Source organism: Piliocolobus tephrosceles, chromosome 6 (genome assembly GCF_002776525.5).
Source record: "Piliocolobus tephrosceles isolate RC106 chromosome 6, ASM277652v3, whole genome shotgun sequence".
Lineage (NCBI taxonomy): Eukaryota > Metazoa > Chordata > Mammalia > Primates > Cercopithecidae > Piliocolobus > Piliocolobus tephrosceles.
In genome coordinates this window covers 83,507,270-83,529,286 of record NC_045439.1, presented here as the reverse complement: position 1 = coordinate 83,529,286, position 22,017 = coordinate 83,507,270, and the positions used below count along the sequence as shown (strand labels likewise).

At 38.3% G+C, this 22,017-nt stretch overlaps 1 protein-coding gene across 2 annotated transcripts in view; it reads right to left on the bottom strand.

Annotated features, from left to right (window-relative positions):
- The window catches only part of REC114 (REC114 meiotic recombination protein), a 119,043-nt gene that overhangs the window by 58,512 nt on the left and 38,514 nt on the right, over positions 1–22,017 (bottom strand). For both annotated transcript variants that reach the window (XM_023193096.2, XM_023193097.2), the window contains exon 2: positions 19,914–20,003. In XM_023193096.2, the coding sequence (XP_023048864.1) occupies positions 19,914–20,003 (90 nt within the window). The remainder of the gene's footprint in view (positions 1–19,913; positions 20,004–22,017) is intronic.

The following is a 22,017-nucleotide window of genomic DNA, read 5'->3' as shown; positions in this document are numbered from 1 at the left end:
CTTTTAACTCATACCTTCATCTTATCAAAATGAAAATGCCAAAACAAACATAAAATAGTAGAGAATTAAATCAATACTAGAAACTAGGAATCGATGCCATTCATATGACAAAACTGTTGAAGAATTTATGCAAGACATGGTATCGTGATGGAAGAAAGATGCCAAGAGCCAACTGGTGACATGCCTTCCTGAGAAAGGAGTTCTGTGACTCAGAGAGAAAGGGGAGAAGATACTCACAGAAACACCATTACCAAGAGGGGCAAGAGCTACTGAATAGGGGAGCCATAGAAAAAATAAGAAAGCCCTCATCTGGAATCTGTTTTACCACTTCTAATCAAGATCATCTGAAATAACCGTGCCCTAGAATGTATACTGGAGCATACCAGATAATAGTCGGAGAAATAAAAAATTTGTGTGAGAAATAATAGGCAGATATGCCAGAAGGGTGGATGAATAACTACAGTATTCAACTGGCATTGTGGCTAGCAAAAAACTGATTCCTCACAGAAGAAATCAGAGATAACTCCTTTGCTGGACAGGCTCTAAGTCCACTCCTCTCAGGATTCTGGATCAATGAACAGAAATGTAAACTTACATTAGCCAGGTCTCTTATGTAATATTTGAAAGGAAACTATTAGTTTCTAAGGACAGTGAGGTTATTGCAGATGAATCCACCCTCAGGCCTCTACATATGAGACTCTCCATGCAGGAGGATGAATAAAATAAAAAGAGAAGGAGAAGAAAAAAAAGAAAAAATAATACAGATCTATGAAAACATTCTGCAACAAAATGGAAGGGGAAAACATAACCCTCAAGATACAGAAAAGGGCATAGTTTTGAAAATAAACAAAACTGGAAATAGAAGAAAATTTTAATTAAAATTGCACCATAAAAAACTAAATAAATTCAGAAAAATGCAGATTCTTTGAAACAAGAGAGTAAAGATCAGATAATAAGCAACAGTCTGAGGTTTCGCTAAGAGTAAAGAAGAAATAAACAAGGAGCTTAAAGAACTAAAAGAACAAGCAGCAGCCTGGGCAATATGTTGAGATCTCATGTCTACTAAAAATAAGATATATTAGCTGGGTGTGGTGGCATATGTGCCTATAGTCCCAGCTACTTGGGAGGCTGAGGCTGGAGGATTTCTTGAGCCTTGGAATTCAAGGCTGCATTCAGCTGTGATCGTACCACTGTACTCCAGCCAGAGTGTCAGAGTGAGACCTTGTCTCAAAAAAAAAAAAAAAAAAAAAAGAATTAAGAAGAGTAAAAAATATATAATGGCAGAAACAAAAACTACATAAAGATAACAACAGAAAATTGTGCAGAAGATCGCAACAGACACTTCACAAAAGAGGATATCCAGCTGGCCAATAAACATAAGGAAAAGTGTTCAAACTCACTATTAATTATGAAAATATAAATGAAAACCTACCAAAATGGCTAAAAAGAAAATATCAGGAATGTATAGCCAAGAATGTGGAGAACTCTCATGCATTATTTGTAAGAGTATAAACTGAGCAGAAAAAATCTGGAAAACTCCAGCAATATCTACCAAAGCATACTCTATGATTTTGTCCCTCAAAGTGTGAGTCAGTATGGATCAGTATAATTGGCATCATCAAGAGTTTACTAGAAATGCAAAATTTCAGACTATACCCTAGACCTGGTGATTCACAATCACCATTTTAATAGCCCAGATAATTCATATGCACGTTAATGTTTGAGAAGCGCTGCCCTATAACTCATTAATTCCACTCCTACTTATATGCTCAACAAAAACACATACAAGTGTCCACCAAAAGATATGCAAGAGTGTTCACAGAAGCACTATTTGTGTAGCTAAAAACTTGACATTGCTCAAATACCCATCAATGGATAGACTGTTACATACTCACAAAATGAGAATGAACAATCTCATTTTGGACAAGTCCCATAAATATAACGATGAGCGAAAAAAAAGAAGGCTGACAGAAGAGTCCTGTATTATTCATTTTATATAAAGCACATAAACAGGGAAACTATAGAAGTCAGATGGTGGTTAGTCTTTGGGGAGAGGGGTGTTTAGTAGTCACTGGAAGGGAATATGAGAAAGGTTTCTGGGATACTGAAAATGTTCTGTTTCTTAACGTGGCCAATAAGCATATAAAAAATGTGCTTCACTATTCATTCAGAAAATGAGAACTAAATGACAACGACTTGCCACTACACAGACACACGAATAACTTAAATTATAAAGACTGACAGTACCACTGTTAGCAAGATTATAGAGCAGCTTGAACAATCAAACAAAGCTGGTGGAAAAGCAAAATGGTACAATCGCTTTTTTTTTTTTTCTCTTGAGACAGAGTTTCATTCTGTTGCCCAGGCTGGAGTGTAGTGGCGCGATCTCAGCTCACTGCAACCTCTGCCTCCCAGGTTCAAGCGATTCTCCTGCCTCAGCCTCCCGAGTAGCTGGGCTTACAGGCATGTGCCACCATACCTGGCTAATTTTTGTATTTTTTGTAGAGACAAGGTTTCACCATGTTGGTCAGGCTGGTCTCAAACTCCTGACTTCATGTGATCCACCTGCCTTAGCCTCCCAAAGTGCTGGGATTACAGGCATGAGCCATCACATCTGGCCAATACAATCACTTTGAAAAACTGTACAGAAGTTTCTTACGAAGTTACTTCTTTCTTATAAAGACACTTACTGGGCAACCCAATAATTCTATTATAAGGTATTACCCAAAAGAAATTAAGATAATACACAAAGACTTATATAAATGTTCATAACAGCTCTACTCATAATTTCCCCAAACTCGAAACAGCCCAAATATCCAACAGGTTAATAGATGAGCAAATTGTGGTATATCCATAAAATGAAATACAAATCAACAAAAAAAGAACATGTACAATGTACACATAACAATGCGGAAAAGGCTCAAAAACGTCATGCTGAATTAAAGAAGCTAGACCCAAAAAGAGCACATATTATAATAATTGCATTTAATCAATTTCCAGCAAAAGCAAAACTCATCTGTAGTGACAGAAAGTAGTTGTCTGGGGAAGAAGGTGAGCGAGTATGAAGGAATTTTTTTTTGGTGGGGGTGAAGGAATGAAAGAAATGTTCATATCATGATTGTGATGGTTTATATAGCTGAATACATTTATCAAAATTCAATGAACTCAATTAGTATATTATATATATACTTTTTTAAAAAAATTTTTTGAGACAAGGTCTTGCTCTGTTGCTCAGACTGGAATACAGTGGTGCGACTGGGGCTTGCTGCAGCCTCCATCTCCCAAACAATCCTCTGAACTCAGCCTCCTGAATAGCTGAAACTACAGGTGTATTCCACCATGCCTGGCTAATTTTTCTGTAGAGATGGGGTCCCGCTATGTTGCCAGGTCTGGTCTTGAACTTCTGGGCTCAAGAGACCCCCTCCTGTCTCAGTCTCCCAAAGTGCTAGGATTACAGGCATGGGCCACTGTGTCTAGCCCCTTTATTATTATATATAAATTGTACTCTAATAAAACTCATTTTAAGAATAGTCAATGGCAAACCAAGCAAAACTATTTCAACATATATTCAAAGACGTAATATTCTTATTCTATAGAGATAATGCCAATAATACAGTAACAAAACCTCAGTATCCCAACAGCAAATGTGAAGAGCACTGTGGATTTCCAGAATGCTGAAAAGCTTGGCAAAAGAATAATTTCACGGACATCTGAGCACTGACAACTTTCCATCTTTGAAAAAAAATGCAGATGTAAATCCAAAGCTTGTAAACATTCTCTTAATCAGAAGCTATTAGTGAAATTCTTTTGGAATGGTGACCTAGGTCCCAAGTATATAAAGGCTACAGCCTAGCAAAAAGTGTCATCAGAAAATGGGGTTAGCAAAAGCTATCTTGAGATTCACTGTACCTATTCCGGTCATGGGTGGTCACCTCACTTCTAAAAAGATTCCACATTTACAATTAAGCAATGAACTCTACTGTGTTTGAGTGTACTCACTCCTTCCACTACCTGAAATGCTACAGTTGGCATCAGACATGAGATTGGCACAGACAAACCACCACTGTTATTAGAGTTTGGAAGGAGTGCTGGGAAGGCAAATAAGGGAACTGCTGCCTGAGGAAGGCTGGGTGATTAGAGAGTTGAGTGAGTTTTTTATTTTTTTCTGGAGTAGCCATGTAAGAGTGCACAGACTCTTCCCCCACTATGGTTTGAATGTGTTCCCCTAAATTCAAATGTTGAAACTTACATAATAAGTTAATAACAATATAATAGAATTAAGAGGTGGGCCTTTACATAATAAGTTAATAATAATAGAATAGAATTAAGAGGTGGGCCTTTAAGAGTCATGAGGGTAGGCCGGGCCCGGTGGCTCAAGCCTGTAATCCCAGCACTTTGGGAGGCCGAGACAGGCGGATCACGAGGTCAGGAGATCGAGACCATCCTGGCTAACACGGTGAAATCCTGTCTCTACTAAAAATACAAAAAATTAGCCGGGCGAGGTGGCCGGCGCCTGTGGTCCCAGCTACTTGGGAGGCTGAGGCAGGAGAATGGCGTGAACCCGGGAGGCGGAGGTTGCAGTGAGCTGAGATCCAGCCACTGCACTCCAGCCTGGGCGACAGAGCAAGACTCCATCTCAAAAAAAACAAAACAAAAAAACAAAGAGTCATGAGGGCAGAACTCTCATGAATGGGAGTAGGACCCTTAGGAAAGGGCTCCAGATGCCAGGCGCAGTGGCTCACGCCTGTAATCCCAACACTTTGGGAAGCCAAGGTGGGTGGATCACTTGAGGTCAAGAGTTCAAGACCAGCCTGGCCAACATAGTGAAACCCCATCTCTACTAAAAAAAATACAAAAATTGGCTGGGCATAGTGGCTCACTCCTGTAATCCCAGCACTTTGGGAGGCCAAGATTGGAGGATCACGAGGTCAGGAGATCGAGACCATCCTGGCTAACACAGTGAAACCCCATCTCTACAAAAATACAAAAAAATTATCTGGGCGTAGTTGCACCTGCCTATAGTCCCAGCTACTCAGGAGGCTGAGGCAGGATAATTGCTTGAACCCAGGAGGCAGAGGATGCAGTGAGCTGAGATCGCAGCACTGCACTCCAGCCTGGGCAACAGAGTGAGACTCTGTCTCTGTCTCAAAAAAAAAAAAAAAAAAAAAAAGGGGGGGGGGGCTTCAGAAAATGGGTTCTCTCTCTTCTGCTCTTCCACCACGTGAAGACATAGTCTTCCTCCCCTGTGGAGGATGTAGCAACAAGGTGCCATCTCAAAAGCAGAGAGCAGCCCTCACCAGACACCAATCCTGCTGGTGCCTTGATCTGGATTTTCCAGCCTCCAGAACTGTAAGAAATATATTTCTATTGTTTATAAATTACCTAGTCTGTGACATTTTGTTATAGCTGCACTAATGGACTAAGACAGAAATTGGTACCAAGAAAGGGGTGTCACTATAACAACTGAAAATGGGGAAGTGGCTTTGAAACTGGGTAATGGGTACAGGCTGGGACAGTTTTGAAGTGAATGCTGGAAAAGGCCCATATTGCTGTGAACACAGCGTTAAAGATGATTCAGGGGAGGGCTTAGAAGAGGATGGCTATAAAGAAAACCTCAGTCTTAGAAATCATCTAAGTGGTAGTGAATAGAATGTTGGTAGAAATATAGACAATAAAGACCATTTGGATAAGGTCTTATACAAAAATAAATAATATCTGATTAGAAACTGGAGGCAAGGCCATTCTTGTCGTACAAAGGCCAAGAACTCAGTTGAATTGTGTTCATGTCCCACTGCTTTGAGGAAGGCAGAATTTAAGGGCAATGAAATAGAATATTTAGTAGAATAAATCTCTAAGCAAAATACTCTAGGTGCTGTATGGACTTTCTTAACTGCTTATAATAAACTGCAAGAAGAGAGATATGAATTAAAGATGGAATTTATAGTCAAATGGAAGCAGAACATAAAGATTTGGAAAATTCTCAGCCTGGTCATGTAAAGAATATAAAAGATTGTTTGGAAGAAAACCCTAAAGGTATGGCCAAGCAACTATCTGATAAAAAGAATAGTATGGATGGAAGAAAGTCAGATACAAGTCATTAAGACAATGGGAAAATAACCCCAAAAAGTATTTCAAAGATCTCTGAGGCTACCACACCCATCACAGGTCCACAATGCCAGAGCCTTGGGGGGCAGAACAGTTTTAAGGGAGGGAACCAGGGTGCCCGTTGACCTTGGGGCTCACTGCTCCAGGCTGCCTCAAGTCTCTACTCCCAGAATTCTGGTATAGTGTTCCTTGGCCACCCCAGCTGTGACTAAGGTGGGCCCAAGTTCACCTCTGGCCACCACTCCAGAGGGCACAAGACATAAATCTTGATAGCATCCACATGGTGCTAATTCTGCAGGTGTGCAGGGTGCACAAGCTGTGGAGGCATGGCTACCTTCACTTAGATCTCAAAGGATGCCTCAGAGTAAAAAATTTGCCACATGGTGGGGCCACTGTAGATAGCCCGTACCAGGGCAATGCCTAGTGGAGCCATGGACACAGTGCTACTACAAGGACTTCCTGCTAGGGCAATGTCTAGTGAGGCCACGGAGCAGGACCACTCCTGAGATCTCACAACTGTAGAGCCACCAGAGTGTGATCTCAGCCTGGAAGAGCTGCAGGCACCCAACTCCAACCCATGAGAACTGCAGTGTGGGCCATGCTCACAAAGTTCCAACAGGGGCAGGGCCTTCCAGGGCCTTGGACCCCAACTCCACCCCTGTGTGTACAAAAGTAGGACATGAAGTCAAAGAAGATTACTCTCAAGACTTAATGTTTGCTTTATTAGGTTTTAGATTTACTTGGGACCTGTTATCCCTTTCTTCCTGGCCATTTCTTCTCTTTTGAAATGGCAATGTCTATCCTATGCCCATCTCACCATTGTACTTTGGAAGGATATAACCTGTTTGATATCACAGGCTCACAGCTGAAGAGAAATTTACCTTAGGATGAATCTTACTCTGAGTCTCACCCACATCTGATTTAGCGATGAGACTCTGGACTTCAAAGACTTTTTTATTTTTTTATTTTTATTTTTGAGACAGAGTCTTGCTCTGTCACACAGGCTGGAGTGCAGTGGCATGATCTCGGCTCACTGCAAGCTCCATCTCCTGGATTCACGCCATTCTCCTGCCTCAGCCTCTGGAGTAGCTGGGATTACAGGCATGTGCCACCACACCTGGCTAATTTTGTATTTTTAGTAGAGATGAGGTTTCTCCATGTTGGTCAGGCTGGTCACAAACTCCCGACCGCAGGTGATCCGCCCACCTCAGCCTCCCAAAGTGCTGGGATTACAGGCGTGAGCCACCGTACCCAGTCAGAAGAGAGTACCTCTCTTATGTTCTTCTGTATGTAAGGATGCTGCAGTCCTCCCCTATGGAGGATGCAGCAACAAGGCACCATTTGGAAGTAGAGACATCTCAGACACAAATCCTGCTGGCACCTTGGACTTCCCAGCTTCTAAAACTGTAAGATATAAATTTCCATTGCTTATAAAATACCCAGTCTGTGGTATTTTGTTATAGCAGTACAAATGGAGTAAGAACCCCTGCTGACAAATTGAGCCCAACGGGTAAAAGAGGGAAAGGTAAGGTAGCTTGAGCCATTATTCCTCAGTTTTTCACATCACAGATTCCCAAAGGGACCTGAAAAGCCAGGAAGATAAGAAAGGTATGGTGGAAGATCACCTCATATTCCTCTCAGTTGAGTAATCAGCAACTTTGCAAGCAAGCATTGCATAAGAGCTGAAGTTTATTTAGATGTGGGACAGTATAAACGTACAGCAGTAAAATGCTTTAACTCTTGCTAACCCAACTGTCTTTATAAGAGAAATAACAAAATGCACAAAAGTAGAATTAAATTGATCACAGTTGTTTTAAATATGGGAGGGGGTGATAAAGTTATGAAGAACTTTGTTTTCCCCTCACCTTTCCTGAAAAAGTGGTTGTACTAGGCTATTCTTACATTACTATAAAGAAGATCTGAGACTGAGTAACTTATAAAGAAAAGAGGTTTAATTGGATCACAGTTCTGCAGGCAGTACAGAAAGCACAGCACCAGCATCTGCTTCTGGGGAGGCCTCTGGGAGCTTACAATCATGGCAAGAGGTAAAGCAGGAGATTGTCACATGGCAAGAGCAGGAGCAAGATGGTGAGGAAGCGCCACACACTTTAAATAACCAGATCTCATAAGAACTCACTCAATATCTCAAGGACAGTACCAAGAGGTTAGTACTAAACCATTTATGAGATACCACCTCCATGATTCAATCATCTTCCACTAGGCCCCACCTACAACATTGGGGATTACAACTGAACATGAGGTTTGGGTAGGACTCAGATCCAAACCATATCAGTGGCCGAAGAACAGACAGGTTCTGATTTAAAGAGTTGGCCGGGTGTGGGGGCTCACACCTGTAATCCCAGAACTTTGGGAGGCTGAAGCAGGCAGATCATGAGGTCAGGAGATCAAGACCATCCTGGCCAAAACAGTGAAACCCCGTCTCTACTAAAAATACAAAAATTAGCTGGGTGTAGTGGCGCACGCCTGTAGTCCCAGCTACTCAGGAGGCTGAGGCAGGAGAATTGCTTGAACCTGGGAGGCAAAGGTTGCAGTGAGCAGAGATTGCGCCACTGCACTGGAGACAGAGCGAGACTCCATCTCAAAATAAACATTAAATAAAGAGTTTAATGGTGAATAACTTGACTGTAAAAGTTTATGCTAAATTTTTCCTTTTAGAATATTCTGTAGTTAAGACTGATTTGGACATTTTTGAAAATTAATTGGGTTAAAATTAGTGTTTAAAGGTTTCAGAGTTCACTTAAATAGGAATATAGCATTTTCACTGGTAAACAGAAAGACAATTCCTTTTGGAAATACATTTGGGCTGGGTGTGAAAAATAAAAAGGAAACTAAAAACAAAAATTGATGAACTCCATCATTTCTAGAATGGCCCATGTTTGCCAGACAAATAGAATTAAAACTGTCTCAAAACCATTCTGTGTTTCAGGCATAATTATATTTGGGTAAAGACACTCATGCTGGACTAAACCAACTGAGATAAAAAGGAATGGCTGGAAATAGAGGCTAAAGTCTTGGGAAATAACTTCTCCCATTTGGATATATTTTGAACCTGGCTTGAAACTTCAGCTTCTGCAACTTCTGGATTGAGAAGGAAGATGCTGACAAAAAGTAGATCTTTAGAGGTTTACAATGATATGTAAGAGAATGTGTTTTAAAATTTGGATAAATATCCCCAAAGGAGTTATGAATTCCACTTTTTTAAAGAGTGAATTTGAGATCTAGGAAAAGATGGCAGCCCGCTGAAGGATAAGTGTACCTCCTGCTAATAATCGGAAGCTCCAGTTCCAGGACAGAAGAAGCCAAGGAGGACCAAGCAGGCAGCAAAGAAGCAGGTGGCAGGAGCAACTTGATATTTAAGGGTGACTGGGGAGGGGGCACAGCATGGCACAGAGTTCTGTGCTCTAAGAAAAGCCACCCTTCCTAGTCCCTACCCTAAAAAGGGCTCACAGTGCTTATCCTACACCTAATCCAAGCTGAAAGAAGAAACAAGAGTGGAGAAGATCACATGAGATCTGGCCAAAAATGTTTTTAAAAGCTACATTCACTAGGTGGGGGATGTGTGCGCATGTGTGTGTAAAGTGGAATTATTTTAAAAAACAACACTCAATTCCACAGCACAACAACAACAAAACCCCAATCAGAAAATTGAAGAGGCCTATGTAACCCAGGCCCTACAGTGAAGGGGCTGGAGGCTGTGGAGTAGGCCCCAGGGGAGTTGGTGGGAGTCAGAAGTCACCATGCTGAGAGCCACATAGAGAGTGCCAAGTTCTATTTGGACCCAGGCAGTGACCCAGACCCCAATCTCTGGGCTGCCGGGCTGAGGGAATGCCAGGCTTCCTTCCAACTGAAGGGGCCTGCAGTCTCCTTCTCCAGGCTGCAGCAGATATGCCATCCAGAAACCAGTCTGGCCTAGACAGGACCATGACCCACCCCTTTCCATGCTGCTCAAAGACCACCAGACCATCCCTGGAATTGAGAAGGGCAATGATACAGTGAAAAGATTATTGTCTTTGGAAATGACAAACTAAAAGGAGAAGCTAAATATCAAGCAAGAACATCTGATGAACAAAGTCGTGGCAAACCCTAAGGACACCAACTTCCTGAAGGCTCTAATTATTTCCTTGACCAAAGCCCACAGTTATGAAGAACACGTGCAGAAACACTGAAAGAACAAAGCTCACAAATACTATTTGGTGATGAGCACTGTCCAGAGGGAAAAAATGCTCAAAAACCTTTTTTAGACCAATATGATGTCTCTGAGAAGACACACTGGGGATTGAGGACACCTTTTTGATGGAGCCCATTGCCAAGTCCTGACTGAGAAGGCTCTGTGCGTTCTGGATGTTCCAAGAGACTCAAAAGCTGAAGAAGCAAAAACAGGCTTTAAAAGTTGCAGCAGCAGCAGCAGCAGCTCAAAACAGGACCAGAGGAATCCAGAGAGCCCTGCCAAAGCCTGACCAGAAGTACTCAAAGAAAATAAATTGTTAAATTTTTTTTTTGAAAAAGAAAACTAAATAGACATTCTCTAAACAAGATACAAAATGGACAACAAATACATAAAAGATGCTCAACCTCACTAATCATTAGAGAAACGTAAATCAAAACCATAAGGAGATACCACCTTACACCCGCTAAGATCAATACTAGTTTAAAAAGCAGAAAATAATAAGCATTGGCAAGGATGTGGAGAAACTGGAACCATTATGTACTATTGCTAGGAGTGTAAAATGGTACAGCTCCTGTGGAAATGAGTATGGTGGTTCCTCAAAAAAATCAAAAATAGAATTACCATAAAATCCAGCAATTCTACTTATGAGTACATATCCAAATTAATTGAAAGCAGGGTTTCAAAGGGATATTTGTACACTTGTGTTCATAGCAGCATTATTCACAATAGGCAAAAGGTATTAACAACCCAATGTTCATTGGCAGATAAATCAGTAAACAAAATGGGGTATATACCTAAAGTGGAGTAATACTTACCTTAAAAAGGAAAGAATCTATGATATGCTATAGCATGGAGCAATCTTGATAACATTATGCTAAGTGAAACAGTCCAAAAAGACAAATACTGTATGACTCCTCTTGTATTAGGCTGTTTTTGCATTGCTATAAAGGAATACCTGAGGCTGGGCAATTTATGAAGAAAAGAGGTTCTTTCACAATTCTGCAGGCCATATAGAAAGCATGGTACCACCATCTACTCAGCTTCTGGTGAGGCCTCAGGAAGCTTCCAGTTACGGCAGAAGGCAAAGCAGAAAAAGGCGTGTCGCAAGGCAAAGCAGAAAAAGGCATGTCGCATGGCAAGAACAGGAACAAGAGAAGGGGGAAGTGCCACACTCTTTTAAGCAACCAGATCTTGCATCAACTCAGAGCAAGAACTCACTTATTATCATGAGGACAGCACCAAGCCATTCATGAGGGATACACCTCCTACAGGCCCCACCGCCAACACTGGGGATTACACTTCAACATAAGATTTGGAGGGCACAAACAACCAAGCTATATCACCATTATATGAGGTATCTACAATAGTCAAATTCATTGAAACAGAAAGTAGAATGATGGTTACCAAGGGCTTGGGGGAAAAAGAATGGACAGTTGTTTAATGGGTAGTTTTTGTTTTGTAAGATGAAAAGTTCTGGAGATGGATGGTGCTGATGGTAGCACAATGATATGAATGTAGTTAATGTCACTGACATGTACACTTAAAAATGGTTAAGATAGGCCAGGCATAGTGGCTCATGCCTGTAATGCCAGCACATTGGGAGGCCGAGATGGGAGGATCACAAGGTCAGGAGTTCGAGACCAGCCTGACTAACATGGTGAAACCCTGTCTCTACTAAACATACAAAAATTAGCCTGGCGTGGTGGTGTGCGGCTGTAATCCCAGCTACTCAGGAGGCTAAGGCAGGAGAATCGCTTGAACCCGGGAGGCAGAGGTTGCGGTGAGCCAAGATTGTGCCACTGCACTCTAGCCTGGGTGACAGAGTAAGACCCTGTCTCAAAAAAAAAAAAAAAAAGGTGGGGGGGTTAAGATGGTAAATTTTATGTTGCGTGTATTTACCACAATTAGAAAAAAAAAAAAAAATTTAAAGCCCAAAATGGCCAAGGGAGAATCTATTCCAACTGCCAAGACTAGCAAGGGAAAGTCAGTTGAGCCCAAGTCCAAGGTAAACTGAGGATAGGGTCAAGATATCTCAGCCTTCTTGCTATACTAACCCTTTGACATAAATAACAATAGAACAGTCTAGTAGTAGGTCTCCGTGGAGTCCTCTGGCAGTGACCAGTTGAATGCAGGTGCTATATGAACAAGCAAGATGGAAATCTATAGTATTACTAGACACCAAGCATGCTGTTTAATCTGAATCATTCAGTTCCCATGGACCTCACAGGGAGTGGCCATCAGAGACCTATGATGGTTAAGGGAAATTAAATTTAAATAACTTCCCAGGACCAAGCAGAAAGCCCAAAACCTTGTTGACCTGTTTTGAGTTTTACATAAACATATCACACACATGAAGCTGTTACTAGGCTGTTACTATTTTTTGGAGGGGTTTTGTGGATGCAGCTTCCATACAACTTTGAAAATATAAATATACGGTATTTAGATCCATGCTAGTGACTGAATCATTGTACTAAGACAGAAATGGCTAAAACTTTCCATGGCTGTCCTGTCTCTACATTTTATGAAAAAAGTTCTACGGCCAGGAATGGTGGCTCACACCTGTAATCCCAGCACTTTGGGAGGCCGAGGTGGGTGGATCACCTGAAGTCAGGAGTTCGAGACCAGCCTGGCCAACATGGTGAAACCCTATCTCTACTAAAAATACAAAAATTAGCTGGGCATGGTGGTGGGCGCCTGTAATCCCAGCTACTCAGAAGACTGAGGCAGGAGAATCACTTGAACCCAGGAGGTGGAGGATGCAGTGAGCTGAGATCACACCACTGCATCCCAGCCTGGGCAACAGAGTGAGTTCTAAAAAAAAAAGTTCTAAAAATGTATCATGACCCAGATTAGTATGCGAGGAGAGGGTGTGTAAATATAATGCCAACACAAAATTACATGTGTTATAAATGTGTTATAATCCAAAAGTGTTTGCTCTTTTATGTGTTGGTTTTTGTGGAGGCCAAGAAAGATTATGAATAAATGTCATGAACTGATGAAAATTATTCTTTAATGTAGGGGACAAAATATATTTTAAATATGTATTCTTATTTTTATCACATTTACATATGTACATAATTTTAAAAATCAAATACTTCTACAATAAAGGTTGATTCAGTAAGAATTTAAAAATTTTATTATAAAATTTAAAATTTATTTTAAATAATAAATTTATTTAAATAATTTATTTATTATTCAGCCTGGGCGACAAGAGTGAACTCCATTTCAAAAAAATAAAAACAAAAAATTAGCAAAGGACCTGAATAAGCATTTTCCACAGATGACATATAAATGGCCAACAGGTATAAGAAAAAGTGTTCAACATTACTAATCATCAGGGAAATGCAAATTAATACCAAAATGACACTATCCCCTCATACTTCTTAGGATGGCTATTAATAAAGAGACAGAAGATAAGAAGTATTGGTGAAGATATGGAGAAAAAAGAATCCTTGTACAATGTTGGTGGTGACGTAAATTGGTATAGCTACTTTGGGAAATAGTATGGAGTTTCCTCAAAAAATTATACATAGAATTACCATATGATCCAGCAATCGTACTTCTGGGTATATATTCTAAAGGAAATGAAATTAGTATTTTGAAGAGGTATCTGTACTCCACATTCACTGCAGCATTATTAACAATAGTCAAGATACAGAAATAACCTAAGTGTCCATCAGTGGATAAGTGGATAAAAAATTGTTATGTATATATGTATATATACACACACAAATATTATTCAGCTTTAAAAAAGAAGGCATCCTACCATTTTCAACAACATAGATGAACCTGGAATACATTATGCTAAGTGAAATAAGCCAGACACAAAAAAGTATTGCATGATCTCACTTATATATGAGATCTAAAATAGTAAAATTCATAGAAGCAGAGAATAGAATAGTGGTTACTAGCGGTAAGCCAGGGAAGGTGGAGGAAATGAGGAGATGTTGGTCAAAGGGTACGAAGCTTCAGTTATATAGGATGAATAAATTCTAGAGATCGAACGTATAGCATAAGTATAGATAATAGCACTATACTGTATATTTGAAATCTGATAGAATAGATCTTAAGTATTCTCACCATACATATATAAAATGGTAATTCTGAGGTAATGATATATTAGCTTGACTACAGTCATCATTTTACAATGTATATCAAAACATTACATTGTACACCTTAATTATATGTATATTTATATATATACTTTTTATTTTAAAATAGATATATACCAGAAGCTCAAAGGGAAAAAACAAGTCCTTCAGCAAACTAGGAATAGAAGGGAACCTCCTTGGTTTCATGAATTGGATCTACAAAAATACCTACAGCTAACATTATATTTAATGGTGAAAAGATTAAATGCTTTCCCCCTAAGATGGGGAAACAAGGCAAGGACATCAACTCTCACCATTGCTATTCAACATTGAAAAGGACATCCTAGCCAGCACAATCTGTGGGAAGCAGGTAAGGCAGGCAGGGAGAGTATACAGATTGAAAGGAAGAATGTAAAACATCTTTACTTATGGAACACAGACCATCTATGCAGAAAACCCTAAAGAATTTAGAAAAAATCTACAGAACTAATAAATAAGTTTAGCAAGATCACAGGATACAAGGTCAATAATTAAAAATCAATTATGTTTCTATACATCAGCAACAAACTATTAGATACCGAAATTTTAAAATCCTACCTACAAGAACATAAAAAATATGAAATACTTGTGGATAAATTTAACAAAGTATGTGTAAGACCTGTATTGTGAAAACTACAAAACATTGATGAGAGAAATCAAATATATAAATAAATAAATAAATAAATAAATAAATAAATAAATAAATGGAGAGTTTTAAATATGCGCATTAGTTAGAAGATGGTAAAAGAAGTCAATTTTTCTCAAATTGATTTATAGATTCAAATCAGTCCCATCAAAATCCCAGTAAGCTTTTTTGTAGGAAACGTCATTCTAAAATTTATATGGAAATGCAAATGACCTATAATAGTCAAAACAACTTTGAAAACGAACACAGTTGAAAGAAGAATTAAACTACCTGATTTCAAAAATTATAACAAAGCGGAAGTAAAGACAGTGTGTTACTGGAGTAAGGATAGACATTTAGATCAACAGAACAGAAAAGGGTCCAGAAATAGACTAACACATACTTAGCAAACTAATTTTCAACAATGATACCCAGGTAATTCAATGAGGGAAAGCTAGTCTTTTCAATTAATGGTACTAAAATAATTGCTATCCACATGCAAAAAATAAACCCAAATTCTTTTTTTTTTTGAGACTCTGTCACCGAGGCTGGAGTGCAGTGGCACCATGTCGGCTCACTGCAACCTCCGTCTCCTGGGTTCAAGCAATTCTCCTGCCTTAGCCTCCCGAGTAGCTGGGATTACAGGCACCCACCACCACACCAGGCTAGTTTTTATATTTTTAGTAGACATGAGGTTTCACCATGTTGGCCAGGCTGGTCTCGAACTCCTGACTTCAGGTGATCCACCCACCTTAGCCTCACAAAGTGCTGGGATTACAGGCATGAGCCACTGCGCCTGGCCAATAAACCCAATTTCTTAACTTTTGCCATATATTAAAATTAATTCAATGGTTCCAGAAGTAAATTGCCTAAGATCCATGATTACATTCCATAATATAGTAATTTTTATCAATACCACATTGCTTTATTGTGGGAAAGAAGGACCACTATATGAAATAAAAATAAAAAATATTAATATTAAATACTAAAAAAGTTCATAATAAACTAGAGGCCTAAATATAAGGGCTGAAACCATAAAACTTCTAGAAGAAAACATTTTAAAAAGTCTTTGCAGCCAGGCACAGTGGCTCATGCCTATAATCCCAACACTTTGGGAAGCTGAGGTGAAAGGATCACCTGAGTCCAGAAGTTTGAGAACAGCCTAGGCAACATAGTGAGATCCTGTCTCTACAAAAACTGTAACAAATTAGCCAGGCATGGTGGTGTGTGCCTACAGTCCCAGCTACTCAGAAGGCTGAGATGGGAGGACTACTTGAGCCTGGGAGTTCAAGGCTGCAGTGAGCTGTGATCACACCACTGTTCTCCAGCCTAGGTAACAGAGCAAGATTCTGACTCAAAAAAAAAAAAACGACTTTGCAATCTCGGCATAGGTAAAAATTTCCTAAGTAGTATATGAAAAGGATAAACCATAAGAGAAAAAAATTGCACTTCAAAATTTTTAACTTCTGCTCTTCAAAAGACACTAAGAAATGAAAAAATAAGCTATAAACTGGTAGAAATATTCGAAAAACATCTTTCTGATAAAAGAGCTGTAACCAGAGTAAGAATTCTTAATTCAAATATAAGAAGGCAAACAACTCAAAAATGGTTAAAAGACATGAACAGACACTTCACCAATGAGACATACAAATGGCAAATACATGAAAAGATGCTCAACAGTATTAGTCACTAAAGAAATGCAAGTTAAAACCACCATGAGATAATACTACACACTTATTAGGATAGTTAAAATTAAAAAGACTGACAGTAACAAGTGTTGGTGAGGATGTGGAACATGTAGAACCCTCATACATTATGAGAATGCAACTTGAGAAAACAGTTTTGCAGTTTCCCATAAAGTTAAACACAGATATGCCATATGACTCAGCGGTTCTTCTCTTGGACATTTAACAATGAAAAATGAAAACATGCCCAAACGCTCATATACAAATATTCAGTAGTGTTATTCATAACAGCTGAAAAAATGAAAACAACTCCAATGTCTATCAAAAGCTGAATGGATAAGCAAAATAGGTTTAGCTATGCAATGGAATACTCTTCATTAATGAAAAGGCATCAACTACAGATAACATGGAACAACAGAGATGAATCTCAAATTACACTGAATGGAAGAAGCCTGACTGAAAAGACTACATATCATATGATTCCATTACATGAATTCTAGAAAAGGCAAAACTACAGTGAGGTAATGCATATGTTAATTAGCTAGATTTAGTCATTTTACAATGTATATATACTTCAAAATAATGTTGCACACAGTGAATATATACAATTTTATCTGTCAAAAATATATATAAATAAAAATTATTAAAAAATGCAAAACTAGAGTGATAGAAAGCAGATCAATGGTTTCTAGGTGCTGAAGGTGGGCAGAGAAGCTCACTGCAAAGAGGCACAAGGAAACTGGGTTAATTGAAATGTTCTGCATCATGATTGTGGTGATGGTTACATGACTATATACATTAAACACATCAAATTGAACACTTAAAGACAGTGAATTTTATGTAAATTACACCTCAATAAAACTGATTTTTAAAAATTTTAAAAAAGATTTAAAAAAATATTACAGTATTTAAGTTAAATATGTATAGTCATATGTCACTTAACAATGGGGATACATTCTAAGAAATGTGTCATTAGGTGATCTTGTCATTGTGTGACTATCATAGAGTATACTTATGCAAACCTCGATGGTACAGCCTACTACATACCTAGGCCATGTGGGATAGCCTATTGCTCCCAGGCTACAAACCTGTACAACATGTTACTGTACTGAACACTGCAGGCAACTGTAACACTAACACAACGCTAAATATGTGTATATCTAAGCATAGAGAAGGTACAGGAAAAATTACACCTGTATAGGGCACTTACCATGAATAGAGCTTGAAAGGTGAAAATTGCTCTGGGTGAGTCAGTGAGTGAGTGGTGAGTGAATGTGATGGTCTAGGACATTACTGTACACTACTGTAGACTATAAACACTGTACACTCAATTAACTATCCTAAAAAGTATGTAGTGTTATCTCATGTCGGTTTTAATTTGCATTTCCTTAATGACTATTTTTATAAATAAATTTATTTAAAAAGTATCTTTCTTCAATCATAAATTAACCTTAGCTTACTGTAACATTTGTACTTTATAAACTTTAAAATTTTTAAAAAATCATTTGGACTGTTTTACAATAACTTAAAACATATACAATATTTTTTTCTATTATTACATTGTTAAAATTGTTGTATTTTAAAAACTTTTTGTTAAAAACTAAGACACAAACATGCACATTACCTATGCCTACAAGGGCCAGTATCACCAAGATGTCACAGGTGACAGGAATTTTTCAGCCCCCTTATAATCTAATGGGATCACTATCATATCTGTGATCCTCTCTTGACTGATATGTTGTAATAAGACACATGACTGTATATGCAACATGCACCAAATTGCAGTTATCCTTATATTTCTCAGTAATAGATATCTTAGAATTTGATAAACTTGGTTTTGTGACTACAGTGCAAAAATCATTCTATGTATGATACAAAGACATTTCTATCCATTTGTTCACAATAGTTACCACTGGGGCAAAAAGATGGAGCAGAGACACAGTATGGGGTGGTCTCCTATGCCTGCGGAAGCCAAACTGCTTTAATGTCACCATTCAGCAAAGACTCATGATATTGACAGGGAGAACTAGCTGTGCACTAGGTATCCCTCAAGTCTACCATTTGTAGTACTCATTAGCAGCTGAAGAAACCTTATCTCCTGCACCTGATGCAGACCCTGACAGTAGCAGATAAAGCAAAATAGTACAACTCATACCGCAGTTTTAAGTCACAAGGAACACAAAGATGACTTTGCAAGTCATCTCACATTCAATGAGAAGGCTATATTTAAGCAGAAAGATGAATCATCACAATATACACATGTGAGTTCCTACCATATTATGACAGAATATGTAAGCGATCCAAAAAAATTAATGTCTTTTAAATGTATTTGACCTATTTGCTTATTGCTGGTTTTCCCTCACTAGAATGATGATATCCCATAAGGAAAGGGATTTCTGTCTTCACTGTTCACTGCTATATCCCTAGCATCCCCTAAAATGCCTAGCATATACTAATTCTTCAATAAATATTTGTTAAATTAATTATGCCTATGTAGATATTCAGTAAATATTTGTTGTATGAATTTGAGTCAATGTAGACATCATTCACAGCTAAATGATTCCATTATATGTTCCTTTCTTGTACAATTTCTTTGTTTGGAAGTTACTAATTTTTTTTTTCTTTCATTGGTTTCTATGTACCAAATAAAACCTAAACTTTCAACCAAGTTGATTCTTATTTTTTTTACATATTTCTTCATCCTAAAATTTCCTAAAGTGTACATATATTCAGAATAAAGAACACATGCATCATTATAAAACTAGAGTTTTATGGAGGACTCTTATCAATTAATAATAACACTTTTTTGTTTTCTTTATTTCTGCAAATCTATCCCTCTGCATATGCTGTTTTCCCTATCTGGAAAACCCTCCATACTTGTCTCTGTTAACCTAGCCTATCTTAACTCAATCTCCCTTACTACAGAATCCTTTATCATACTGGTTAATTTCAATCTTTTGATCCACTCTGATTCCTAACAAAATCCTAAATCCCTTTAGGGCAGGCAATATTCAGTATGTTTCTGTATTTCCCACCGTTATGGCACATTTGATAAATGCTTAATATGTTGACCTTGATGAATTTCAGTGAGACTGAAGAAGCTTGAGGATACAAAAATTCATGTAAAGCTAAGAAGACAAAGATATATTTCCATGTTAAACTATTATGCATAAACCTACCAGTAGTGTCTGTCCTTGGAAAATGAAGAAATGACCTGATATAACTATGGTGAGAACAAGATACCCAGATTCTTCACTGGAGTCAAAAACCTTGAAAAAGAGAAAGAGAAAAATATGTAAAATATAATACATTTCTATAATAACTGATAAACTTATAATACTGATAACCAAACTATTTTCTCACATTGATCTTTCTACCCTGAGCATTCTTTCCTTTTCCATTCATTTAATCTGTAATCCTTCCCTTACAACTTCAAGTTTCTCCACATATATAGGCTAACAGCCAGACTTTTAAAAACTAAAATTAAAAGCCATATTTTGAAACAGAAAGAATATCAGATTAAGAATAATGAGTTGTTGTGGGTCCTGAGCCAACCACCATTTAGTTACATTTTAAATGAATCATTTATTCTCTCTGAGCCTCAGTATTATTTCTGTAAAATGAAGATAGTGTCTTACAGAGCTGCTGTAAGACTTCACAGTCCAATTTCTTCAGCCATGTAATCCATTTTTCTTTTTCTTTTTCTTTTTTTTTTTTTTTTTTTGAGACAGAGGTTCACTCCTGCTGCCCAGGCTGGAGTGCAATGGCGCGATCTCGGCTCACAGCAACCTTTGCCTTGTGTGTTCAAGCGATTCTCCTGCCTCAGACTCCAGAGTAGCTGGGATTACAGGCATGTGCACCATGCCTGGTTAATTTTTGTATTTTTAGTGGAGATGGGGTTTCACCATGTTGGTCATGCTGGTCTCAAACTCCTGTCTGCCCGCCTCAGTCTCCCCAAGTGCTGGGATTACAAGCGTAAGCCATCGCACCTGGCCATCCATTTTTCATAACCCCTTAAACATCTGGTGCTTTCCTTTGGATGAGTTCTAGTTTGTCAGTGACACTCTTAAAATATGGTGCCATAAACTTACCATAATCCTCTTGGTGTAGTCTAATTACCTCCCATTACTTGCAATAGTGTTGCCTATAATCACATTAACCTTTTGAGGGGGTAGTACCACTGAAGAGTTTGATCTTAAATCCACATAACCTCCTGACACTTCATTACCTATGTTGGTAAATCATATTTCCCTTTATTTATCCTGAACCTAAACATAAAACCTTGGATTAGCCCCATTATATTTTATCTTGTTAGATTTGATCTATAGTTCCAACCTATTGAAATGTAGTGAGGAACCGAAGCAATTAAATCAAAATGTCAGGGAGGACATGACTGATAGATACATTAGAGTGGGATCTGGATCTTAAGTGACTACACTATACAGGTGGCTTTCATATCCTTAATAAACACCATAAGGTAAACCATCCTTATATAAACAATAAGATAAATCATAGACTCATCTTAATGCCCAAAGTTCAAAATAATTAGCACACACCCTAATTCAACTTATATATGTTTTTATGAGGTTACTGCATTGTACTGAGAAATAATGCTCTTATAGTTTCATATGTGGGGTTTGGAGTTTTAATGCTATATTTAAATCCAAGATTTCCTACTGTGTTTTCTCTAATTCATTTTAAATTCCAAACTTAAAAAAAAGTGAATAACATTTTAGATGTCAAAGGGGATACGATAGACCTGCACTAATTCCTTCAGTGGTTGTAATTCTCCCTCTTTCCCAGTATTTGGAACTTGGTCAGTGGCACAACGCTCTTCCTATCACAGTTTAAATGAATTATCCTGTGTGTTTTATGACTAGTTAGAACCAGAAGCATAGCTAGGAGTCAAGTACAGCTTTCACAACTAGAGTCTGGTCAATGAATTATTTGGAAGGCAATGTGTTAACATGATAGTTTAATGTTTTAAGAAATGTAGCATATATAACAAAGAGCATCCAAAATATAAGTGTACAGCTCAATGAACGATGACAAAGCAAACATATCACCCAAGTGAAGAAATAGAACATTACCAGATTTCCAGTAGGTCCTCTAGTGTTTGCTGTCTTAAAACTCACTATCTGCAGACCTCTAGCAAGACTACTAAAGAAGAAAAGAGAGAAGAATCAAACAGATACAATAAAAAATGATAAAGGGGATATCACCACTGACCCCACAGAAATACAAATTACCATCAGCGAATACTATAAACACCTCTACGCAAAT